This window comes from Danio rerio, chromosome 5 (genome assembly GCF_052040795.2).
Source record: "Danio rerio strain M-AB ecotype USA chromosome 5, GRCz13ab, whole genome shotgun sequence".
NCBI lineage: Eukaryota > Metazoa > Chordata > Actinopteri > Cypriniformes > Danionidae > Danio > Danio rerio.
The window spans coordinates 32,833,303-32,861,219 of NC_141025.1; the positions used below are offsets into that span (position 1 = coordinate 32,833,303).

The 27,917-nt window shown below is 36.0% G+C and overlaps 1 protein-coding gene and 1 long non-coding RNA gene across 4 annotated transcripts; one reads left to right on the forward strand and one right to left on the reverse strand.

Moving 5' to 3' along the window:
• pkn3 (protein kinase N3) lies at positions 1-27,905 on the reverse strand. 3 transcript variants are annotated; one of them, XM_087253593.1, is made up of 23 exons: positions 27,858-27,905; positions 27,605-27,750; positions 25,386-25,662; positions 22,882-23,036; positions 18,922-19,051; positions 18,105-18,256; positions 15,644-15,860; positions 13,771-13,953; positions 12,149-12,258; positions 9,818-9,961; positions 9,585-9,660; positions 6,698-6,866; positions 6,466-6,568; positions 6,289-6,362; positions 5,751-5,820; positions 5,574-5,665; positions 4,883-5,059; positions 4,599-4,661; positions 3,313-3,389; positions 3,096-3,238; positions 1,590-1,697; positions 1,437-1,517; positions 1-1,354 (listed from the first exon to the last, which is right to left on the reverse strand). In XM_087253593.1, exons 2-23 carry the CDS (start codon positions 27,623-27,625, stop codon positions 1,154-1,156), a joined length of 2,823 nt encoding a protein of 940 aa, XP_087109719.1. In that variant the 5' UTR covers positions 27,626-27,750; positions 27,858-27,905; the 3' UTR covers positions 1-1,153. The 3 variants fall into 3 exon arrangements, with proteins under 3 accessions (XP_087109719.1, XP_087109718.1, XP_087109720.1); XM_087253592.1 differs by having other exon boundaries at positions 27,605-27,905; XM_087253594.1 differs by having other exon boundaries at positions 21,962-23,036; positions 27,605-27,905.
• LOC147844019 (uncharacterized) lies at positions 14,415-17,001 on the forward strand. The gene is made up of 2 exons (XR_015491316.1): positions 14,415-16,394; positions 16,524-17,001. It is a non-coding gene; the product is annotated as an uncharacterized LOC147844019 (long non-coding RNA).
• Positions 27,906-27,917: the final 12 nt, after the last annotated feature.

The following is a 27,917-nucleotide window of genomic DNA, read 5'->3' on the forward strand; positions in this document are numbered from 1 at the left end:
TGGTCACGTTGTATTTTATTTCTGAAAATACATTCATCCCCTTCAGTTCCATAGATATTTATTTATCCTTCATGTAGCTCATAGAAATGAAAAGTTTCCTTTAAATAGATTTTTTAGTGTCATTTTGTTCACAGTGTACATTATCAGTAGTAAACCACATTAACAATGATAGGATGGTGTTCTGATGGCGGTCGTCGAAAGTAAAACACAGACAAACACGTTAAATAACAAATCAGCTTCTATGATACATGATGCGTTTGGACTTCTTAAGTGACTGAATGTGCTAACCGTATCATGCTAAGACATTAAGTAGAATATGCTTAGTCTAATTCAACAGTCCTAGATTAGTCCAGAGGAGGGCTTTAAAGAGAAAGTCGTCGCTAAAAGTCACAAGACGTCTGTAAGTACAGTGGAAAGTTGAGAACAAGTCCCCAAAAAAAAAAATTTTCAAGGAGCAACGTCTATCTGGGGCACCAATCCTAAATCAAATCCAGATTAGGGACAGCCAGAGATCAAAATGCGAGGCTTTAACATGAACGTACATCGCATAGACTGAGCGTGGAGGAATTTGCATTAGCACACACTTCGACAGTTACAATCGGGAAGTTAAGGAGCTTAAGATGTATCACTCAGATCAGCGCGACATCAGAAATCCTTAAAAACAACCAAAGCAGACAGCACAACCGTCTCAATCTGACAATCATTATCTGTTCGGCGACAGTGCAAGTATATTTTGGCATCAAAGTTCAGTGTAACAGGAAGACTTCTCTATTTTACAGCTGGTCAGAGCGAAAATCAACACTGGTGTTTCTGCACACCATTAGCAGTGGAACCCCAAAATATCACTTATTACTGCATGTGTGAATGCCAAGGGTGGGCAGTTTAAAAGCTGAGCAGATTTGAGTTTACTCACAGTGCTGATCGTATGGTTTCCTCTTGGTTTTAACGTCCGGTCTGGACCGTCTTTGGAGCGCAAGCGCACATGTGCAGCCAGATTCACAAGCAGCAGCTTTTAAAGGGTGAGACGGGGCCAGCTTCACTTGATTTGACTGCGCAACTCAAGTGACAGAATATCTGGACGAAGAAGACAGAGAGAAAAAGGAAGAAGAGATTTGATATGTCACAACCCCATCCGAGTGTAATGGAGCGGAAGTCAGTGCAGGGCAGAGAAGTCGAAGTCCGCAAAGAACTCCTGCTGCTCGGCGCTAAGGAAGAACGGCGTCTGTGGAGGAGTCAGGACAGGCTTGAGGCGTGTAAACTCCTCGTCAAAGTTACTGACGTCCGCTGCTGTTTTAATTGACGGCAGGAATGGAGGTTTGACTCTTTTGGCCAGCAGAGCCTCCCAGTCAATGCCCTGAGGAGAGGAACGATTTTTTTAGAAAAGAAGAGAAGCTTCACAAAAAGTGGACAAAAATGACTCTGTTATTGACGGTCACCTGGAAAAAACGGTGTTTCTTGACTTCGTTGGCATCTTGCTCTCCTGCCCCGAGTCGTTTTTCAGAGTTCTTCTGCAGCAGCTGCCATTAAAAGCGATAGAGAGTCAGACTGAATTTAATTTGCTTACTTCATTGAGAAGGATGAGCTGTTACCTTTTGGATAACGGAGACTGACTCTGGAGACATAAACCTGGGGTAGCGCACTTCATCATTCACTATGCTGTCAAACACCTCCTCTTCATCATCACCAGGGAATGGAGACTGGCGGCCATAAGAGGATACACACAAACACTACTGTTCACTACTGTTGGTTGCCTTTTCTGTTTGTTTGCTTTTGAACGGAGATCAAAATTCTCTTGATGTTTTGACATACAGGATGTTTTTATAGTGCAATAACCCATTACATTACCCATTTCAGATCTCAAACTTGTTTAATTTAATATTGGCTTATATTGAAGAGCAATTCTAGAGTTATGGATGTGACATTTGCAGTAAAAACGTAAAACATAAATTCATAGAGCATTTTAAAGAGAGAAGCATGTTGACAGTATACTAAAACATCGGTTTACATTTTCATGTTTACAAAAAAAAAAGTCTTAAAATATTGATCTGTATTGATGTTTTTATATATATATATATATATATATATATATATATATATATATATATATATATATATATATATATATATATATATATATATATATTAGTTTTTTTATAAGAAAAATATGCATTATGAAAATATATTCCAAAAATGTATGCAATTTTATGACAGACATGACTACCTTTCTGCAGATTTCAGTTGCAATGCAGTAGCTATGTTTCCATCCAAAAAATGCTAATTAACTTCATGCACAAGACTAGATTATCGCATAAAAGATGTGCAAATAAAGCAATGTACAATCACCAACAATCCATCTCATTAAAACTTTATTTTAAAATAACATTTAATTACTGACCTTAAAGCAACATTTGCTTAAAAGTTCTCCATTTATTTACTGCTGAGGATACTGACCTGGCCTACATTTTTTTTAATTAAATTATTATTATTGTAAATTGAAGTAATTGACAGCGATTTTTTTCTTCTATTCTTGGTAAGGGTTATAGTGTTTGTGAATAAATATACTTGATAATTAATAAAACAAATTCAAACAAAACTATTATTGTATTATTAAACACATTAAATTTTTAATAAAATTTAATAGGTCATATGAAAATCTTTTCAAACTGGGATATTCGAAAAAAAATCCATAGTATTTAGCCTTGCACAAGTCTAAAATTTTATAACAAATTTTTTTTTATAAAAAATAGGTTCACAAACACCTTTTAATAGACAGAACAGTAGAAAGTATCAACAGGTAAGTGTGGGGAGCTGAAAGAGAGGGGTAAGAAGTGCCACCCACTTGTGATTAGATTGCCAAAAACACAGATCATGATAGCATATAGAAACGGGCAAAATTGTTGATACCTTTTCACTGAAGGGAGAGAAACAACATGAGATATTGCTTTGGAATTGTGGTTCAACCGAAGTTTATAAAAGGCTAACTAATAAAGCTGGTCTGGAGTAAATTGAAGGGTACCAACAATTTTGTCCATTTCTGTATAAGCGGGGTCTTATAGTGATGCTGCTGTAGTAAGAGTCCGAGCAGCAAGACTGACCTCTCCAACGAGCATCTCATAGATGAGCACACCCAGACCCCACCAGTCCACTGCACGGGTGTAATTGCTGTCTGTCAAAACCTCTGGAGCTAGAAACTCTGGGGTGCCACAAAAGGTTGATGTACGATCTCCATATCCCATACCTGAAAGATAGCAGCATTTCAGCAATTCAGCATTACATTTTTTTCAGAGAAAGAAAGTTTTCAAATGTCCAAACCTTCTTTGCAAAGTCCAAAATCTGCAATTCTCACAAAGCCATCAGAGTCCATTAACAGATTATCCAGCTTAAGATCCCTAAAATGAGGAAAGAGTAAAAGTATGAGCCAACATGCATGATTTCACACATGCATAGGGGCTGGGTGTGTGATATTCATCATCTATGATAATACCAGAAATCTTCAAACTGACTGTATAATGTTTTACAGTAACTCTGTCCAACAAGCAATTGAAGATACAGTGATAAAGACTATTGGAATAACACTTTAATTTGAGTTATGAAAGCTAAATACATCTATAGATGATAATGCTAAATAATAGTAGGCAAGCAAGAATTTAATTTCCCTGAATTCTAACGCGAGGGGAATCACAAATGTGATACTGATTTCATTACCACAGTTTAAAAAATAAAAGCAAGTCCATTGAGCATAGTATACTATGACCAGGGATACAATCAGCCAGTGCAGTCATTCCTTCATAGTAAAAAGCGTCATTTTGTATCTGCCGGTTTGTTTACTTGTGGGACTTCCATTGGCATTTTTCCGCACGTTAATTCTGACCAACTGAAAAGCAGTTTAAGAAATGCATTCAATAATATCTGGCCAATGAGTGATATGGGTTTTGTCACATGGCTGCATTTTGGTTCTTTTCAACTGGTTCGGAACAAAGCAATCAGTGTGCAAAAAGGACCCAAAAATGGCAGAAAATGCTACAATGTATCATTTGTTGCTCTTGGTCCGGACCAAATGAACTGAACTACAGATGTGAGAGCACCCTTAATTTGATTTCTGTTTAGTTCGATAATGCTGCATTACTCAAAAAAAATAAATAAATAAAATAAAAAATGCTGTTTACATGGTAGACTCTTAATCAGAGTATTGTTTTAATCACATTTAAATTGGTGTCCATGTTAGCATACTCAGTGTTCGTCTCAGCACAACGCTGAATCAAATTATGCAATCACTGAATCCATCCACTAAGACACTCACTTGCTTCATTTCTAAAATAAAACAAGGCAGGCTTGCCACCATTATCTTTTTCATTTATCATTTTCGTCGACTCGTATTACAGCAACTTTTCTCTTTTTCAGCAGCTGAAAATTCAGAGCTGAAAATAACTGGTCGAAACCAGCCCAAGTACAGCACAGAAACACATTCAGTAAAATGTTAATTTACAGTTATAAAAAAAAATAAAATAAAGGCAAAAATACAACATATTTTTTTGCAAATATCACAGCCCTATATCACACCCTATATGCATATAATCTGGAAATGTAAAAATAATTACCTATAGACAATCCGGTTTTGGTGCAGAAACTCCAGGCCCAGTAATACACAAGCAGAATAAAACCTGACAGAAGAAAAACCACGGTTTACAGTTACGTCCATAGGCACGTGTCACTGCTAAAAATACACAGTGCTAAAAACAGCATGTGCATCTGAGAGCAAATGGAAAAAAGTAGCACTTATGTAAACTTACGTAATTACTTATGTAAATGCTGCGTAATTAAAGTGTGTGTGTGTGTGTGTGTGTGTGTGTGTGTGTGTGTGTGTGTGTGTGTGTGCGTGTACCTGGCCTGGCGTTCAGAGAAGATGTTGTTGTGGATGTGGGTCATCAGGTCTCCTCCAGGAGAATATTCCATCACAAAACACACATGGTCAGGCGTCTGGAAGCAGCCGTACAGGTTCACCAGGAAAGGATGTCGGGACGCATTGATGGTCTCAAAAATCCTCTTTTCACACATTAAACTAGGATTAGAAACAAATGAATTCACTTTATAAAGAGAGTTAGAAGTGTTCACTAAAGCAGGGTTTACTGGAATCTACAAACAAAATTATTCTTTTCAAGCAACCCCAATAAATATATATAGAAAAGGCAACCCTAGATCATGTATACAGATTTATAGCACGTGAAAAATGGATGACATAATAATATTATTAAGACAATAAAGTTTCAATTTCATTTTCTTTAAAATTTAAAATAAACAGAAATCTATTAGTACAGCACATTGTAGTAATGTGCAATATTTAAAATAATAACCTCCATATTTTACAGGATTTCTTTAATACAAATAAAGAAAAGTTTGCCAATTTGTTTTTATGCTGGTACCCATGCAGTTGAGGCTTGTCATTGATAAATGACACGAAAATTCCCTTGAGTTGTGGCAAGTGATTTACTAAAGGATTCATTTAAACAATAGGTTCAATTTGATTTCTTTAGAAAACAAACAAACAAAAGGAAAATCTACTATGCAAACATCACCTGTCCACTTCATCCCGGGTCACAACATCCCCTTTTTTCAAGGCTTTGATGGCATAAAGTTTCCCAGTCCTCTTGAATTCAGCCAGAAGGACCTTCAGAGAGACACGAATGACACTAAGACATCGGCACTATCCACAATGATTCAATTACAGTACAGAAGGACATCTGCAGGTTTACCTTTCCAAAGTGCCCTCTTCCTAAAACAGAAATGCAATTAAAGTCCTCCATCTGCATCCCTTCTTTCCTCCTGTGAAACAGGATATAGTTTCAGAGAACATGACAAATAGAGAAAATGGCAAATGATCTGTGACGGACTGATATTCACCACCCTTAAAGCCAAAGTGTACTCTTCGATTGTAAACATATAATGTGCAGCTTGCATGTGTTCTTTTGATTAATTGTTTGCACCAATTAGTTTATCTAGAATGTGTCAGATCTAAAGCAGGCTGCTGTTTCTCACAAGGAATAATGCACCAGTCACAGACTCGATGACAACATGATTATAAAACTCCCACAATTTCAGGTAAAACTAATATAAACACATTTGATCACTTACAAAAGATAAAAAAATGAAGTGTTCTTTGCAAGGATGTGTACTTTGGATTGACTTTGCGAAGAAAAAAAATGTAAATTAAAGCGAATTTTTAGGGCTTAAGGTTAAGAATATTTTAAAACCTTAAATAATAAAGCTCTAATAAATATCATCCGGCCTTACTGAGGTGTAGGCTGGGACGCAGGCCTGGCTTGGAGAACTCGGCGGTCCTCAGTGGAGTTTACTCTGGCAGGAGTCTGGCAGACAGTCCCAAAACACATAATTACCACTTTAACTCGACCACAGCAATAAAAAGAAACCCTACAAATTAAAAAGCAAGTGTTTGTCCACAAAACAAACCCCAGAAAGTGATTCATCAGCTGAAGGGTTCTGCGCCAAGTGAAGGCGCGGAGGCTTGGTGGGCCGTTCCTCGCTGAAATTCAGTTTAACAACTGCTGAGTCTCTGTGATAAACAGCCACAGCAAACAGACAGAATTACTCTTTAGTCTACACAGATTATTGCCATGAATGCAAAAGCCCAACGTTACAAATAAATTTCCACATCTGGCTGGACTAAAGCTGTGCATCTCACCCTGTGGAGGGTGGTGTGGACACAGATGGAGGAGACAGCGGCTCTGAGCCAGGCAGCGGAGGGCTGAGGGCCGTAATGGTGCTGTTACAGGGGGGTAACACACTCATCATCAGACGCCCCCAAGTTGCGAAATTCATATTCATCTGTGCTGCCCGTAAGAAATTCTTCCCTGAGAGAAAGAAAACAGAACCAATGTAAGAACTTATCTTAAAATCGTTTACGTCTGAGGTTATCAATATGCTTAAAGTTGCCAATATAATATGCTCAATACGCCAATTCAGTCGACACCAGTCAAAGGCTATTAATATTACTTGCAGATGAGAGCGACAGATAAAATGCATGACCGTTTTGATGGATCAAACTTTGGAGCTTTCATTTAGGTTTACACTTCATTTATGACTGAAACTAATCCATTCAATATAATAATAGTATTATGATAGTAATAATAGTACTAATGAATAATTGAATAATTTAGCTTTATTGCATGTATTTTCATTCATCAAGAAAATATTATAATAATTTGTGTTTTAATGCGACATTGGTCTCGAAGCATGCGTGATTAAAATCTCTTTTCAGTCCATTAGCAGCGATCTGTTCCTCCTGATTTTTCTTTTTCTTTGCATTATGCTGTATTATGGAGCAGCACGGTGGCCCAGTAGGTTTGTGTGGGTTTCCTCCAGGTGCTCCGGTTTCCCCCAAAGTCTAAAGACATGCACTATAGGTGAATTGAATAAGCTAAATTGACTGTAGTGTATGTGTGTAAATGCAAGAGGCTATGGGAGTTTCTTAATGTTGGGTTGCAGCTGGAAGGGCATCCGATGCGTAAAACATATGCTGGATAAGTTGGTGGTTTATACCGATGTGGCGACCCCTGATTAATAAAGAGACTTAGCCTAAAAGAAAATGAATAAATGAGTGCAGTATTATAAAACATTCTGACACAGCACAGTTGTGAAGTGCTCTTCTGCTTTTCTCCAAACCGCTTACATCTCTTTCTGGTTTTTCACACAGAGCTTTAAAGCATAATCTTCTCTTTTTCTCTTCTAATTCCTTTAAGCAGTGTTTACTGAAATCATCCTAAAGCTGGGAAATGCAATATTTATCTTTGAGTGCCCTGAATTATCCATCTGTGTTGACAAGTTTTGATCAAAGAATCTTGCATGTATTTTACATCATATACTTATACACAATCATTTTTAAAGATTTACATAACATTGCCTCTGAAATTCCCACTCATCTGAGCTTTAGATTTCATGTATGGTGCCGTTGATGTTTAAGGACTTCATCACATTCTTAAAGCGGAACTTTGAACAAATTAATTGACAATTTTTAAGAGATTAATGTTTAATTCTATATATAAAAGCCATTATAAAGCCAAAAACCAATTAGAAGCGTTAAGGGATAAAATATACAACTGCAAGGCAACTTTAATATACAACTAATATGACAAATTACTCCCAAATCGTTTTTTACAATTTTTGTTTTATTTTAAATAACCAAACGGGTCATGTTAAAGAGATAGTTTAAACTCAAATGGTTCCAAAAAAAGATGCAATGTTTAACGGATTTCACTATTAGCTGTGCTTTAATTCGTCACAGTTAATTAATAATAAAGGCCTCTCAACACCACGTGCACAGAACAAAACTGCTGCAAATAGACAAAGTTAAGGCAACTGTGCACTAGTTTAAAGTTCCAACTGTACATCGAGGCTAATACGCACTCACACTGGATTAACCATGGCTGAGGGTATTAACTAAGGACCATTCACATGTCACGTCTTTTGTGCGTACAAGCTCGTTATTTTTTTTCTTGCGTGCATATTGGGGGCGGCGTGCATGCAGTACAACATGTTCACACTTTCCAGGCGCACCTAGTTAAAAGAATGGGGCAAGCGCACAGCGAGTCACGTGACAAGAACTGACCGTTCAGCTTCATACTTTGTATGGAATATTCACATTTCTACTCAAAGAGAAAAATAAAATTAAAATAAAAAATACCAAACAAGTTCATAATATAGTTGATCAAAAGTGCCTTTCAAACAGTAGTTCAGCAGTCTTTGACTACATTTGTTCTCTTTAAAAGGGAAATACTTAGCTAATATGTAGCTTAGATTTACATTAGACAGACATTTTTTATTCTCTGTTCTGTCATTTATTTTCAGTGTTGTACTTATGTTTAAATGCCAAAAACTTTTTTTTTATTTACTTTTTTTTAAGTCAGAAGAGAAATTGACTATTGTTTTTTTTTTTATTATTATTTTGTGCTGTAATATTCTGTTACTGAGCAGCAATAAATTCATTCATTTTCTTGTCGGCTTAGTCCCTTTATTAATCCGGGGTCGCCACAGCGGAATGAACCACCAACTTATCTAGCACATTTTTTACACAGCGGATGCCCTTCCAGCCGCAACCCATCTCTGGGAAACATCCACACACACACTCATACATTATGGACAATTTAGCTACCCAATTCACCTGTACCACAAGTCTTTGGACTGTGGTAAATCGGAGCACGCGAACACAGGGAGAACATGCAAACTCCACACAGAAACGCCAACTGAGTCGAGGATCGAACGAGCGACCTTCTTGCTGTGAGGCGACAGCACTACCTACTGCGCCACTGCGTTGCTGCAGCAATAAATAACACTTTAAAATAGGAGTTTTCATGTGATTTTCTAAACTAGTAGTGTTTTGAAATTATTGAATTCATAATAATCGTGATAACTGTGAAAATGATATTGCTCAGACTATAATCGTACAACCAAAATCTATAATCATTGCATCCCTAGTTCCAAACCTTTATGAGTTTATTTTGCTGTAGTAGGAGAAAAGTAGCAGACCCTCTGTGAGGATCACACTGGATAAAACATGAAGAGGTCAAGCCCACCTTTTTCTTTAGGGAAAATCCTCTTCTGTCGTTGTAGTTTAGGATGCCGCTCAATGACAGGATTGATGAATCTCACCTGATAGCAAACCACACCATAAACAGCTGTATATGCATTAGGTTTTCAAGCTTTAAGTGAATTTACGAAGTCTAAAAGAAACAGAGAGCAGCTGTACACAGTAAGCACACCACGTACGATTTGACACTAGGATGAAGGTGTTGAGAGCTTCTCTCACCTCTGTGAACAGTGTGCCCTGCGGCTCCAGATAAAGACACATGCCGTGCCTCTGGTTGTCTAGAAAGTCTTCCAAACGCAGGAACTTCACGGCACACAGGGACCTCCAGTCTCGCCAATACACAGCAATCTCCAGTTCTCGAGACTACAGGAGCCAAAGTTATGCGAGTAGCAAAACAAAATAATAAAAAATCTGATTAGATATTAATTATACCTCTTAATTGTGCTCAAATTGATTAACATTCAAGTTTTAGGTCGGGAAGAAATATTTGCTTATAGAATATATTTCACCACAGTAGGGCTGGGCTATTTGGCCTAAATTCAAAATTTCGATTAATAAAACATTTTTCTATTTATATTTTTTAATAATTATTTTTTCGGGGTTTTCACCTTTATTTTGGATAGGAAAAGTAGAGAGAATTGACAGGAAAGCATTGGAAGCAGAGAGAGGGGAAGGATTGCAAAGGCGGAATCGAACTTGTGTTGCCGTGAGCACCGGAGTGCATGTGTCGACGCACTAACCACAACACCACTGGCGCCGACGATTAATTGAACATTTTAACTCGACTGTGATTAATGAACGATTATTTTATTGATTTATTTTTATATTTTGATTACTTTGATTAATTTCCCAGCCCTACACCACAGTCTTCTTTGATGTATAGACAAAAAAATGTATTAATTCAAGAATTTGAGACAAATCGTTTTTAAATGTTGTTACATTCACTTTCAATTAAATAAATGTGAAAAATAAATTTGATTAGAGGGATAGTCCACCAAAAAAACTGTATTTACTCCCCTTTTTTGTGGTTATAAAACTTTATTCTGTCAAACACAAAAGAAGATATTTTGAAGAAAGCCGAAAAGCCGAAAGAAGTAAATCATTACAGTATGGGTCTACTCATCTTTGTTGGAGGAACTGTGGGGTAGAAGAGGCACATCATGTGCATGTATTCTGGCAGTGCTCAAGAATGAACAGTTTTTGGGAAACTGTGCAATCTGCCATTAATGATATTTTTGATCTTCATATTCCTAGATCATTTGAAGTACTTTATTTGGGAGATATTCCTATTAAACTTAAAAAAGGAGGAAAGATATGCATTTAAGATATTTTTGGTAACAAGTAAAAAAGCTAGAACCCGGAAATGTTATAGAGAAGAGCCACCAACTAAAGATGAATGGTTCAAAATTATAGCAGAAGTTGAGAAAATGGAGAAAAACGACATGCACTTCGACTACAATTAGAGATTTTTGAAAAGAAATGGAGTAAATAGCTGGCTTTCTCCACAACGACAATATAATTATCTATAACTGAACATTTACATAATTCTAGAGGTTATGCATCACTGTTGGAATATGTATGGCAAACTTTTATTACATTTTATTTGTTAATAATTTTATTTAATTATTCTTTAGATTAGGTTATTTAATATCTTCATATATGTATGTATGTATATAGATATACATGCATGGAATGGATGTATTTGTGTATACGGTATATGCATGTATGCATTTATGTATTATTATTTTTTGTTTGCTGGTTTGTTTGTTTTGTTTCCACTGGTTATATATTCCTAAATAATCAATAAAAACTAAGTATAAAAAAAGAAAAAACAAATACTATGAAAAAAAATTGGTTACAGATTGCTTCAAAATATGTTAAATTTGTGTTCGACAGAAGAGAGAAAAAGGGTTGGAAGAACAAAAGAGTGGATAAACAACAGAATTTTAAGTTTGGTGTGAACTATCCCTTTAAATAATGTGCACAGTAGTAGTGAGAAGTCAGAAAAGCAACCTGAAATCAAAAATGATCAAAGCCTCCAGCACAGATACAGCAAACTGCTTCCCCATTCATCAAACAGATGTGAAGGCCAGGCTTTGTCAGACAAACTGCAACACTATTTCAGAAATAATGAAATAAGTTCTCATTCTCTGCCGGGACAGCTGAATCAGCTTGGAAAAAGATGCGGTTTGACTTGGCCAGGATTCACACTGACTGTCTGTGTCCAAGGGGTGAGCAAAAGATTACAGTAATGTTGAAGGATTAGTCTGGATTACTCTGGACGTGCCTGATTGCACTATGGAAGTTAAGCTGCATTAATGAAGGTGAGGAAAAGCCTTTAGCCGATGACCATCATGGGCACTTTCCATAAAACAGATGTGGCAAGTGTTGCCTGGGATGATTGACAGCTGTGAATTGCATGCTGTAAAAGCACTCAGGACTTTGACATTATGCCATGCATTAAGGGTGAGCTCCTTAACTGAATTCAAAACTCTTATTTATTTACTAGATGCGTCTATGAAATATGCAGTAGAATTTGCTGGCACTGACCCGCTCCAGCTCGATGCTAAAGCTCTGGTTCCAGGCATCCTTACTCAGCGGCCGCCAATGTGTGCGACCAACGATCTTGTTATCCACCTTCAACACAGCACTGATTTCAGCTGAGAGAAATAAGATTAAAAAAATTAAGCATCAAACTTATAAAACCACTTGAATTTTTTTCAAAACTATTTCCATAAAATTGTTTGATTCTCAAGAACAAAGTAAAAATAAAATCAATCAAAAGTTCTCATAAAACATCATTTGTGAAGGTATTTTCTGTGATGCGCGTCTCAGTGCTTCTTGATTGAACAAGTTGAATATTGCTAAATAAAGCTATGACTTTAATTTTGGCCCTTGTTTATAGAATACACTTTTGGTAATTTGGTCATAAGTGGGCTATGATAAGTTCAGGTGTAAATGGGATCTGTAACGTACTGAGATTTAACCACTTTCAAATGTCACAGAAGAAGTATTGTTTTAAGTGGTTAGTTAGTGGTTAGTGGTGTAACCGATCACAAAATCTCACGTTGGAGAAAAATGTAATTTGCTTTCCATTTATTACAAAAGCAGCACTGCTGGAAACTTTTGGTTTTAACAAACAGAACTTGGAACCTGTAATTTTATTAAAAATATAATGAAGAAATAATCAGAAAAAAATCTAACAATACAGTTTGAACAATTCATATTTATTATTAGTCTCATTGTCAATAAATGATTCAGTTATTCACTCATAAAACTTCGTTTCATTGCTAGATGGATCATTTTTAAAGAATTATTCAGTGGCATATTTTTGATGACTGGTTGTCGCCACATATTGGGTAAATAATGTAATTGCTGCAAACAACTTTCATTTTTGAGCATCATTAGATGCATATGAAGATGATTTGGATCTTTATCATAAACATCAGTGGTTTTATCTAAACTATAAATTGCTATCCTAGTACTGCTGTGTTATTTGACCATTTGTAACTAACTAACCAACTCAAAACACTAAAGACTGAATCTCTTTTTGGACTTTTACGGTTTCAGATTTGAATGCAGCGATTCGAAGAATTAATAAACGTATGCAAATCATCATCAATTATCATTTATGTTGCTTGGGTGTTGAGATCCTAATTGTTTGATGATTATTCAAATGGCTTACACTGAATACATTAATGCAGGCTAAACTAGTAACAGAAAAACACTTTTAATGACAACCACCACATTCCGAATAACCCACCTTCTGTCATCATTATATTTTACAGGAAAGCATAAATTCTTTCATACATTTGATGTGAATGACTCAAGAGGAGATCTGCCTCTGTGATAGTTACAAATTCAAGATTAATCTAAATCCGAGGGCCACTTGTGTTCCAAACTGTGGGTTGTGTTCTGTATGAATCACAGATCAACCGTGATCGGTTACACCCCTAGTTATTTTGATTAGAAAAATAAAAGTGCATGTGAATATAAAAAAAAAAAAAAAAAGATAAATTGAATGGCTTTATAATAATTACTGCAATAACATTTGCTTTATACATTTAAAAAAAATATTTGGACAACAAAATAAAAGTTTTCACCATTTTTAAAAAAAAAACTATTATTATGAAATCTATTATTTTTCACCCTGCTGCCCGTGAGAAACTCACATGACAGTTCATCAGTCTTGGTGGTCTTGCCGTTGGTGCTGCGAGTGGAAAGGCCTGTTCTCATTCTTAGTGATTTGGAGTCAGATGGACTTCCAGGAGCGGAGGACATGTTGCTTACACGACAGCGGCCTGGAACTGACTCCAGCAGGTCCTGACAACCCATCAACCTGACCTCCAATCGCCCTGAAAACAAATGCACGCACAATTATACACAATCCAACAGCCATACACAAGACAAAACGCGTCAACAAAACAACATGCACAAACATCACACACAGATTAGTTACATTTATTCATCACCACTGTATTAAAAATATACAAAAATGCGGCTGATCCAGATACCTTTCCGATACAACAATTTCAATACTTCTGATAATCTGGGCTGAAAAAAATATATAACTAATAATAATATATCACGTGTATTAAATATAATCAACTACACCTACTAAAAAAAACAACAGCTAATGAAAAACCAAATCATAATTTGTGCTGATGTGAACTTGAATAATCATCTGTACCTCACACTAAAAATGTGAAATTTGGAAATTTGGCAAGGACACCAGAAATTTAACTCTGCTCTTTACAAGAAGTCCCGCTGGATTTTTTTAAATGACCAAAAAGTGTCAGAACCTTGATTTTAAGGTCCTGTGAAGTGCTTTGAAATATGCATTTTTATTCGATGTTAGACATAATCTCAACCGAAACACGAAGAGACAGTGGGAAATAGTGTAGCTTCTCCCCTTTTTTAAAAATAGCCAATAGTGTTTAATTTTAATTACCACCGCTTCTGCCAGTGAGATTGGTTGAGCTCAAGCACATCAAATGAAAAGCAAACATCACAGACAAGCGTCTTGAAGGGGGTGGGGCATGTCAGATACTAAAGAGCATTAAATTGGTTATGATTTGATAAGAATCCTAAATATGAGGTGATCTGAATAAAACTGTTGATTTATTTAGGTGGAATTGACAAATACAAGCTTTACATGTTTATATCCGTTCCTTATCTTCTAAATGTGAATTGTCACAGTTTTGGTGCACACTAGCTTATAGATATCTTAAACTAACAATACTGATACTAAAATCTAAACAATTTTATTTCATGAGACCTCTGACAGTATAGTGTCCCTGTCACTGTATTGGGGCATTAGGACCCACACAGACCAGAGGTTGAGCACCCCGTGCTGGCCTCACTAATGCCACAACAGTGGTCTCTCATCCAGGTACTAACCAGGCTGAGCCCTGCTTAGCTTCAATGAGCAACCGAACGTGGTCTGCAGGGTGATAAGGCTGTGGCCACTTGCTTAATTTTATTGTTGAAACAAATATATATTTTTGTTTGGCTCATTTAATGAATAACAAAGCTTTTTTTTTTTAAAAAACACACATTTTGCAATAATTAAAATTACTGTACTATTTCATTGACTTAACATATCTTTATTAAAAAAATTAACAATAGTATTTCTTTAAATATAGTCAACATTTCATTCAAAACACTGAAATTTCACAAATACAATACGAGACAATACGATGCCAAAGAAGCCATGTAGAACAGCTTTTAAATAAAACCCACACACCAAATAGGAGAGAGATAAACAGAGTATGGTTTAGGCCAGGGGTGTCATTGATGGTGCTTCTCTACTGCAACATACACCACCTAAACTAAACGTCTTTTATGGATGGTAACTCTGCACCACTGCTGGAAGGCCTTATTCACCTGATACATCACACACTGTGATGCAGTTTAGTATGCTCTTAATGCCGGAGTTAAGACTCTCAACAGGGTCTTCAGTCTTACCAGCAAGACTCTACTTGCTAATTTATGGTGAAATATCATTTAGCCACTATAACATTCCTTCTAAATCTGTGTCAGTACCTGTCAGGCTGGCTGGTTTAAAGAGAGAAGAGGATGCTGAAGATGAAGAGCGCAGGCGTTCCCTTTGCAACCCAATACCAGGAGAGGAACCTACTGTCAGCTCTTCTTTAATGGCAGCTCGTTTGGGATGGTCTTGGGGAAGTTCTCCAAGCTGCTGCTCCAGAGACAAACGCAACAGGTCCAGTTTTTGAGAGGATTCCTGCAAACGGGCCTGAGCCTGGACAATGAAAAGAAAAAAAAACCCTGCTCACAAATATAGAAGAGACTCTGCAAACACTCAGCTACCTCTCTGAATGATGGCGCAATAAAACAAGGCCATTGAGAGGCAGATTTTAGGTATTAGATATAAACTCTAAGGATGACATGTTGATGTTATGAATGAGAAGAGGAAAAAGAGAATGGGCTGATAAACAAATCTAATGCTTGTAAGTGGGCTCTTATAAAATGTCAAACGTAAAAAGGCAAAGAAAAAGGAGAGATGATGACTGCCGTTGAAATTATCTGAGCTGTGTTAGAGCGCAATCTTCTCACTTTATCCCTTTATCCCTTTCAGTGGACTCATCTTAGGTGACAAACTGTGTGCTGCTTCGAGGTCAAAAACCCTTGGCTGAACAATACTGCCCTTCTAAGCAGTTCTCAAGAATGAATCAAAATACTTCCAAAAGTACTTCCTGGTCTGACCCATGAAAATGAGTAGCAATCTGATAAGAGTTTTCCCATTTTGGCATCCTCATCAAATTACATTTCAAACGTATCTAATTAGGGATGTTCCAATCACGTGGCCAGCAAAGTAAAACACGGTAACAGCTTGATGCAGAAAGTGCGAGTATGTCAGCGGTCTGGAGGCATTATAAAGTTGATGGCGACAACAATGTCATAGCAAACTGTGAGATATGTAAACTTGGGATTTTTTGCCGGTATTTTAAGTTAAGGTGCTATTTGTTTTTATGTAAATTTTTTTTTTCATTTACTGTTGCACTAAAGTTCAAAAGTGAAGAATTGATGTTATTTATTACTTGATTGTTCCAGCTCCCTCACAGAAATGCTCTGTTGGCAGAATTGTTGAAAGTTAAAATAAGGTGAATTAAATAAAAAACAGGGAACATCCTATATCTGTTTCTTCCCTTTTCTTTCTTCTTTTAAAAAAAAAAAAATGTATTATAAAAGTATCGGATGGGGTTTCTGATTGAGACATCCCTATATCTAAAGTGGCATTTCAAATAATGATTTTGATAATCATTTTTATAGAATAAAATAATTCTATACATATTATTGTATTTAAGTAGTTTAAAAGGTGCTGACTGAACCTAGTTTGACAAATTATGGTGAGATAAAAAAAAAAAAAAAAAATCAAAGGGTTATTTCACCTAAAAATTAAAATTAGCCCATGATTAGTGCATGTACTGCAGTTAAATCAAATGCAGCAGCGCAGTTAAAAAAACAATCTGCCAGAAAGACAGCCTCTTCTTTTGTAAGTTGTTTTTGCAAAAATGCATCGATACACTTTAGGAGATCTTTACTGCATTTTAATCAAGATTCAAACGATGATGCAGCCAGCATGTTCAGTTTTTCCTCGAAATTAGACTGTATGATTTCAAAATCTGAAGCAAACACAAACAGGTCTGTACACATATAACATCGGAACAAAACAGCAGACAAGCTGAAGGAGATGCAAAATTACTCTCTGCCAACTGCCAATCTTCTGGCTCGAGACTTCTGGTCTCATTCACTTCCATTCATTTTTAGACATTAAAAACTGCTTGTTTCGCTGTTTGATGTTGCAAACTGATTTTTTCTTATTATATTAATCTACTTGGTCTGTATAGTAATGCAAACATTTGTTTGTAGAGCAAGTAGTTTGACCGTTTTCTGCCGTTCATTATTCCTAGTCATTTTTCCCAAAGGCGACTGAATCGGAAGTTCTAAAACAATAGAATGAGGTCAATAGGGTTTCCTGCACTTCCAGGCACTTATGAAGAAGATGCATTATCCACAGGCAAGATGTGCAGGAAATACAACATTTACTTTTCTAAAGACAGTCAGTTCTTCTCAGAGATTTATTCATTATATTGTGATTTCTTTGAAATCTCAACTGATCTGAATAATCACAGAATGACACAGATGATTCATGGTGAGTGTATACATCCCATGACAGACAGCAGTAAACCGGCACATGGAAAGCAAGAATAAAACTAAAGTTGTTTTTACAGTCTTGTTGGGCTGAAACTGAAATAAACATCAGGTTGTATGAAAAATACAAAATTCACCGTTTTAAATTGTAGAATGAACATTTTTTTTAATTACATCAGTGTATTAAAATGCCAGTAGCATAATGTACAGTACAGAAACAGTCTGGACTGAACAATCTGTAAGTCCCCGCATACAAAGCATTCAGAAACCATCAAGCATGTCTGTTGGTTTCTGAAAAGCTTTTCCATCGCAAAACAATGCAAGCACTTACTTCCGCTAGAGCACGTCGGTCTTGCACTTTACGGACACCAAGCTGCTTCACCACATTTTTGGCACCTTCTGCCACAGCTGCCTCAATCCTTAGATGGTGCCTGAGCTCCTCCACCCGCAGCTCGAGAGGACTGATTGTTTCAGAAGGGCGACCTGCAAAACAAACCTGCATTTAGCAAAAGAAACCCATCATTGCACCTAACAATTAATACAAGTTTATTAATGATAAGCATTTAAAAACATTTATAACTTTCATTACAGTTTACGTTTCAAACATTACACTAAATAAATAGTTTCTTTAATGCACACACAAAATTAACAGTTCAAATCTAAATAAATAACATAAATAAACACTGAATAAACACTGTACAAACACCAAGTAATCAGATCTGCACTAGTAAGATAGCACAACGAAAGTTTAATCAACAGTGTAGATAACATCAGTAAAATGGGGGAACTATTGAATTCTGCATTTTCATGCCACTTGCTTCCAGAGTGTCTAGTGAGAGCTACTTCATTACAAAAGCATTCACATATTGTGCAAGGGATGAAAACAACCTACAACGAAAACCACACCCAAGCGCAATGCTAAAAGGTCACCCTAATGCAAAGCTGACATTTAAGCTTGAATCCAAAACTATAGAATTATATCCTCAGCAAATTGATCCACTTTTTATACAAACAACAATCTCTTTTTATGGGTGAAGCTGATGTTTTGCTACCAGGAACGTGTGACCTTCCTGCAGCACACTTTAATGTGTTTGTGTAATTATCATGATTGTATGCATTCTCTTCAATGACTGAAACGGTTTGCTTACCTTCTTGCTGTGTGGTCTCTCTCTCTCCCTCTCTGGCCTGTGTGACTTTGACAATCTGCATGCGGAGCAGCTCGATTTTCGTCCGACTATCCTGCAGCATCTGCTGGGCTGTGGACAACATCTTCCGATCCTGAGAAGTGACAAGAGAGTCGATAAAAAGAGATTGTACTTTGTAGCTTGGATTTGCATTAGAACAAACAGTGAAGACTTAGTCTGACAAATAGAAACTGCGAAGAAAAAATAGAGAATAAAAAAATGATAACTTTATTATTATTATTACTATATTTTATTTTTAAACTATATGATAGTTATATTACTTTATTATGTTATCATTATAATTTTTAATTAATAATATTATATTATAAATATGAATGTTCCCACAACACAATTTCCAGATTTTTCTCCCCTGATGTTTATGATTGGTACTTAAAATAACAACAATAATAAAATAACAATACAACTATTTAATAAAAAAACCCATGTTGAACAATTTTCCATTTTGGTAAGACACTAATCCAAAAAGCCAATCCAAAAGTACTTTGTGTTTTTACTTTTCTGATCTTATCAAATAACAAAATACAAAGCTTCTTGTGTTGATTAGTGGATGGGAGATGAAGTCCAATAAATTTTATTGTGCTTCAACTGAAAAAGCAGAGACTGAAGATTTATTTTGGGATTTGAGAATCAAAATTGAACGAGTAAACACACACACACACAATAGCTTGAGGTTTGAATAACTTTGCTCTCGAACATTTAATCAAGGTATCTGCAGGTTTCATCAAGTCAAATTTGAGACTTTTTAAGAGCTAAACAACAAGAATTTTGTCTAATGGCCTGGCTGGGTCAATGGATTTTTTTTTGCTTGCAACAATAACAAAATGTAATTATTTCTCAAATGACAAGTTAAACATTGTTAAAAGTATACTTATCGTGGAGGCAATTACAAAAGCAATCAAATATAATATATTTGTTGGCTTTTGGTTCAAATTGATTGAGTATAACTTCTATTTAACCAATTCATTTCTGTTATAAAACCTTAAGTTTCATGCCTATTTATAAATTTGATGTCTACTTGCCCTGACTTCTGCAAATAGTTTTTGTGTGAATGAAAGATGACGTAAAGCAATATATTGCTTTGTTATTATCATGAGAAATTGTGTAAATGATTTTAGTTTTCTTTCCCTGACTTTACTGAGATGGATAGACTGGATGTAAGCCCAATTGGGTAGCTTTACTTGGACAGGGAAAATTAAGACCGGTTTAAAATTATAAGAAATAAAACACAATATTACAGTGAATATAATACTTTAAGGCTTAAAATTTTGTTGAAATTCAAGACATTAAGACCCTTTTAATGAATGGAAATTTCATCTACTGTAAATTCTTATCCCACAGCAAAAAAGTCTGAATGAAGAGCCGAGACCATGTGTTGGTCTTGCTTTCCAGTGTAAATATTGAAAGATTCTTAGATCAAAATGCATTTACTTGCAGTGAAATTACTTTAGATAAGAACTCTTTTTTTCTGTGAAAATCAAAATGATTTAAGTTTATAAAAAAAGCTATTAAAAAAAGGCAATTGGCTAAGAAAACGATTTGGATTAGATGGATTAATTTTAATTGGAGATTTGTTCTTGTTTTAAGTCAATAATCACTTAATTTTATTTCATTTCTCAAAAAACAAGGGAATTTTGGTAACACTTTACAATAAAGTTGTTTTAGTTAATGCATTTACAAACATTAACAACCACTGAACAATGCATTCATTACAGTATTGATTTATGTTAGTTAGCGTTAGTTAATGAAAATACAATTGTTCATTGTTAGTTCATGTCAACTCTTGGTGCGTTAATGTTAACAAGGATGATTTTGGATGTTTATAATCCATTAGTAAATGCTGTACTATAATTAATGAATGTTGTACAAGTATTGTTCATAATTAGTTCATATTAGTAAATACATTAACTAATGAAACCTTATTGTAATTTATGCATTTATGTTTTAATGCCATATCAGCAGCATGGTCTATTTTAATGGCAAAACATATACTAAATATACAATATATAACATACTGTCATATCAGTTTCTTAACATACATTGTACAAAAAAAATCATACAAATAGCAACAAAATTTAAAAGAGCTTGATTAAAGATAAATATTCTAAAATTGCCTTTTCAAACATTTCACTTCAAATATTTCCTCTATTCTCCAATATCATTAAAAAAAATACACATTCTTTTAAAATATGTTTTATCATCAAAATATTCTTACACAAGTCACAAATAGGTTATTCTTCCCCTTTTAATAAATATGCATGTAAATCTTATTGTAAAGTGTGACCGGGATTTCTTCATTTTGCATCTTTAGTAAGTGAATCTTGATTTACAGATATTTCCATATTTGCTTTGCTAAAACAAAAAAAAAAATACAAAACAGAAAATACAAAACAAAAAAAAATACAAAAGATGATTCAACTTTTTTTTCCCAGAGAATGCAACTTTTACGTCCGTCCCATGGGTAATGACTATGAATTTAAGACTTTCCGTTTTTTTTAAGGGTTTGAATTTGTTGAAGAGCTACTTTAATGATATTTTTCAAACAGAAACAACACACACATTGAGCTTCTTCAAAAAGATAAACTCCCACAAGACCAACAGGTCATAAGTGCAGCGGTTTTCATTAAACTCTCCTCTTCCTCCTCACGAGAAGCAGCCAGGTGTTCACCACACCCAAACATCAAACACTGACTGTGCAGTTTTCATCTCAGAGCTTTATGAGCCGTGACGTTACACTCATAGTATTGCAAAAAATAAATAAATAAATAAATAAATACAAAAAAAAAGAGCAAGAAATCCTCAAGTCCAGCCAACACATTATGCAAAATGAAAACAACGGGCTCAATGATCATGATGTCCCAACATGGTTTCTCATAGAGTCCCAACCCACAAATGTAAACAACATTTCAACATGAAACATGACTTTTCTGAAACCTACAAAAAAAAACAATAATCAGGAGGTAATGGGGAAAAAAGGAAACTATACCGTCCATAGCGCTCTCCCCCTCTCAATGCAGCTCAAGAGGTCATCTGTCATGTTTTGTGAACTTTCAGATAGCTGAATGACATCCCCTTGCTCTTCCTTGACCCCCATCAGACATTTCCTCCTGATGCGTTCGTCTCTCCGTCCTCAGACATGCTCTCGTCAGTTTCTCCCACAGAACGCTGATCACGAATCAGCATCCGAGAAGCCACACCATTCTTTCTTCTTATTGTTCTACTGTCCTTGCATCCTGAACGCTCACTCACTCGCTCATTCACTCACTACTCCCCTCCCCTTTTCTCATTTGTTCCTTCTCCCCGTCTCTCTCTCTCCCTCCGTTTACAGATTCTCTTCTACAGGAGTTCGCCACCTCTAACTGCTGCTGCTGCTGGCTGGCCCAAACATGAATGCGTTGGTATTGGTTGGAGCAAAGTCACATGGGCTGCTGCTGTCGCCAGGCCCAGGACAGGAGAAACCGAATCAGTACCAGCAAGCTCTTCCTCCACAGACTCCAAGGTGCTGATGTTTTAGTGTGCGCTTGTGAGTGTGTGTGTGAGAGAGATCAAAGCTCGGTACTCAAGCTGTCTGAATCCAGCACAGACATAAATCACAGTGCTGCCAGCACACTGTGTTCTGTGCCAGACGCCGCAGCATTATAAGAGCAGTGTCTGGGACTCAAAGAATAAGTGGAAAATACACTCATGGCTAGCTAGAGGTTATAGGACGTCACTTTAAAAGGGTTATAAAAGATGAGGGTCGGGGGGAGGGGCCTCAAGACCTCCTTTGTGTGCTTATTATCATATTTCATAGCCATTTGGCAGCATCCAAAACTGATTTAAATACACAGAGGAATAAAGGAGAGTTAATTATTTCCGAGATGCACAGCAGGTCAATAAAAAGGCCCTTGGGGGGGAAATCCTCACCTTGACAGAACTGTTTGTGTAAGTCTGGATAATGTTCTCAGCTCCTTGCTTCACTTTGAGCTCCATGGTAAGCTGTTTTTTCAGTGTACGGACATGACTGCCCAAGGGTGACGTGACTTCTTCCCAATGGCACGGGTCTGGGGAGGTGGCATCATCTGAGAAAACAAGATGTGCAAGTAACTGATTTATTTTAGACTGTAAAAGACATGAGTCAAAAACATTTTCAGCAAGCACACATAATATAGTCAAGATATTTTAAAATGTAACAAAGAATTTCAATCAAGTAAAAATGCTGTTAATTATAAGGTTTTATTATTTATTATCACAAAAATATTCACCGGTTTTCAGCATTGATAAAAATATCATTATTAATTTATTTTACTATGTTATAATTCATTTATCATCACTATTTACTTATCTTTTATAGTTTTTTGTGTGTGTAAGTGTGTGTTTATATAATATGTATTAATGTATTAATAAATACATGTATATTTTTTATTAATCAGTGGTCACCACAGTGGAATACTCTTACAGCAGATGCCCTTCCAGCTGCAACCCAGTACTGGGAAACACCCAAACACTCATTCACACACATACACAACAGACAATTTAGTTTACCCAATTCACCTATAGTGCATGTCTTTGGACTTGTGGGGGAAACCGGAGCACCCGAAGGAAACCCACATGAACACAGGGACAACCTTCAGACTCCACACAGAAATGCTAACTGACCTACCGAAGCTCGAACCAGCGACCTTCTTGCTGTGAGGCGACAGCACTACCTACTATATATATATATTATGTATAGAGATTACATTTTTAATGAACAACAGGTTTTGTAGAATGCAGAGAGAAGCAGTTTGGTACAGGCCAAGGCCAAAGCATGACACATTGTAGCACTCCTAGTCAGGAGTTAGAAAACCACAAGTTCTTTTCTTTCCCACCAGAAATGCATCTTTCCAGGAGTTTGGCACAAATGTGAGTGTACGTGCACTGATGGGTATAAAACTGTCTGTTGAGAAGACTTGAGACACAGTCTCTTACACATGCACTCTGTGTGTGTAACAGGTATCATCCTGCAGGATTATTTTAATAAACCATTTTTTTTTTACTTGGTGAATAAGCAGATTTATTTCACTGACTTAATGCATCTAATAAACATATAAATACAAACACATAGAATTGATCTGACTCTCATCTGAATACACATGCTGGAGGTTTACTGTTGCCCAGTTTACTGTTTACTGAAGCAGCTTTATTGACAGATTTGTGCAGCCCTATAACAAAAGCCCCAAAAAACTATAATAATTAGCCAAATGTAAATAACAAAGTTAAATAATTAGGAAAAAAGCTTAACAATTTAACTAACTTTTATCTAAAAAAAATAAATTATATATATATATATATATATATATATATATATATATATATATATATATATATATATATATATATAAGGGTGTCACGATCTTCCAAATCCTTGATTCGATTACATTTTCGATTCTAAAGGCACGATTCGATTCGATTTTCGATTATGAATAATTAATTAATTAATGACCAATTAATTATTTGTAGCCTACCATTTAAACTACCTGACCTGAATGGTCTTTGTTTTACCCATAAACAAATCATACAGTAAATGAATAAAGGCAAGTTACACACATAATTACCACCTGTCAATCACTTTTTCTGCGGGACTCGTGAATAGGCAGTGATCTGTGTTGTTATAATGGCGTCGGTAAAAAAGACGCACAGCCAACAGGAACCAGCCAACAGTATCTGAGGTGTTCGCTAAAATGACTAAGTACAAGTGAGTGAAAGATTGAAGCAGTCTACTGATCCTCTGACTGCCTGAACGCGCTGTCTCGAGCCCATGGCTGTGTGTGTGTGTCTGTGTTTGTGTGTGTGTGTGTGTCAGAGGTAGAGAGGAAGGAGGGCTGCTCAGAAATGCTACACGCCACTGTGGATATCAAATCGTTGTCGTTCTAAAATGCCATTTAAAAACAAAGACAGTGTAAACAGGGCCTGAGTGTGTACTTTTCGCGAGCGGATTTGCAACGAGGGCGGGCGGAGGATCGCGATGCCGGTGTTGTCTATCGGACGAACCCCAATACGTACATAGCAGAGCTTGCAAAACTGTGTTTTTTTTGTCAACAACATAAACGTTGTCAACATAACTCACTGGAAATCCAAAATGCTTACACACCGGCGACTTCATTGAAAGAGGAGAGGGTTTAAGTTCTGTCGACGGGTCTCTTGGTTCTGCAGTTTAACAAGCACTTCAACAAGCCTGTTTTTTCCCACTTGGCAAGACAAGCTGACGTGACATGGGGGCGTGGCAGCATCGACGATTCTATTTTTTGATTCGATAATCGAAATTGAGCATAAATTTCGATCGATTTCGATAAAAAATCGAAATCGTGACACCCCTAATATATATATATATATATATATATATATATATATATATATATATATCAAAGCATGATCACTCCTTGTCTTACCCATCACATTCTCCTTCTGTGTAGCCATAGCACGTGCATTAAGCTCCTGGAGCTCCCAGTGGAGCTGCTCGAGCTTGCGGCTGGAGGCTCTAAGCTGACCATCCACATCAGCAGCACTCTTGCGGTTGGTCACTGCTCGGCGTAGACGCTCGGCCGCCTCTTTGATCTTCAGCTCGCGTTGGATCTCCTGCCGGAGAAGAGCAATCGCATCCTCTACACGCTGCTGAAACTCAGGGTCCATCAGGTCCCCTTCAGCCAGACCTCGAAGAGCGCTGCTCTGTGGTTTTCGGGACATTGAAAAGGCATTGAAAAAGTTACAACTGTGTTTACAGAGGACTTTTAATGAAACAATGACATCTTCATATCAGTTCAAGGGAAGCATAAGAGACACTGATGAAAAAGGGTAGATTTACACAAAAATGAAAACTGCCATCCTAAATGCATTTAACTTTTTTTCTTCAGGAGAACATTAATGAAGATTTATATCTGAAACTGGTAATTCATTATTTGCTTATTTATTTATTTATTATTTACTTATTATTTATAGGATTTAATGATATGATTTTTATTGTATGATAATATTCTCGGAAAGCATTGCGGTTTTGAGTTTATCATTACAAACTTGGAAAAAGTGTAATGAATAAAGTAATAAAGGCTTTCTTCCAAAAATGTGAAATTTAACTCAATTAATAAATGTATTTGCTAAATTATTTATTACATTAAAACCAAAACTATACATACCCCCTTTTTTAATCCAACAACTTATAATTATTTTGCAGACAAGGATACATATAATTTAGAGGGGACAAAGAGCAGATATTCTAAGGAATTTAATGTTTTTAATCCTATAGCCCTATAAACAAAATAAAAAAACAGAACAGAATCAATTCTTTATAGATTCTGTGTTTAATGACTTAATAAATGCATTATCAAAAACAAAGGATATGAAATCAATGCACAACACCATATTTTAGTAAATTTTTAGTAAATGTAATCAAACTAATATTTTAAGCCTGAAGTGAACAGAAGTAATCAAAAGTTACATGGACAAACATGATATTCTAAAAAAAATCTATAAATATAAGCTATAATTACTAAGAATAGTAAACACACAAATTTGAATGACTGAAAATAACATTTGGAGTGAACTATCCCCTTAAGAAAATAGGTCATTTCATTACACTAACCAATTGTCAACTGTGCATTCGCATGGCATTATTCATACATGAATAAAGTGGAGTTTTCTGTAAGCAAAATCATAAAATGTGAAACTAGGGTTATAAATAAGAGCTGAATTTCCAATCCAGAGAAGTAGCACCAAAATGTGGTAACATATATTTCAGAAATAAGGCCTTAACATTTACATACTTCGAATTCAGTGGTTTAAAAGAGTTAAATAAAAGGTAGTAACCCTATACATTACTACCATGTATGAAGTAGCAGTAAAGGCTACTTTCACACTGCATCTCTCTTTGACACCTATAGAGGGCAGGTTTTCCTATATTGTGATAATCTGACACATTAATAAAAAGCCTATACTTAATCTATAATGCATATATGACGCAATCCTTGTAATTAAGATATAATAAAAACAGGACATTCAACAAACTGTCTACTACTGTAGATTTGGTCTGATACTTTCAACTAGACATTCCTAACAGCAATTAATCTGGGAATACAGGCAGACTGCATTTTGAAAATAAAAAACAGACACGTTCAACTACTTTAAACCACAAAAGAAATAAATGTTACTTGTTACTTCTTATACATAACTTCACTTAGGATAAAGCCTCTGGTGAATGGCATAAGAGAAAGCTGTCAAACCCGTTCAACCTGAAAATCTGAAGCGAAATTTAATTGTTTCACTTGAAGACGAAAAACTTCTATAAAAAGCAACAAAACAATGGCAAGTGTAAAAATGACGTCATAAAATACTGTATTTGTGTAACTAGCTTATCTTTTTGGACATTTAAGCTGTATAATAGTTTCACTATTGCTAGAATAACCGTACTGTCTTGTGAGTGCTTCACGTAAAAGTGAATCAAAAACGTTGAGGCGCTCAGTGAAATGTAAACACAAGAGCGTATGAACGTTAACGGCTTGACTGCTGCCTTTTATGACTTGTTTGATCTCCAAATAGTTCCGTTTATCACAGTAAATTCCGTAACTTAAGCGTATCAATAAGGCTGTGTTATAAATATATCTGTTTTGTTTCTTACCTGTAGCGTCACACCCGACATTGTGAAAGAGTGTTCTGAGCGCTGATGCTCAGACTAACCGAATCCTCGCTCGAGCTTCTTGGCTCACGCTCACGCGGCGCTTGATTTAGTGAAACTAAAAAACATATCCAGACTCCCAACTGAATCTGAGAGCGCAAACAAAGGAAACATTCAAATAGAGTACAACTTGTGTGCTGGAAGAAGATACAGGTGGCTGTCTGTCAGCTGGGAGGCTTGACGGCTCTCGAGTTACCGGTAGTTTTTTATGGAAGAAGTTGCCTTGCCTTTCCCGTTTCCTGAGGTTTGAAAAATC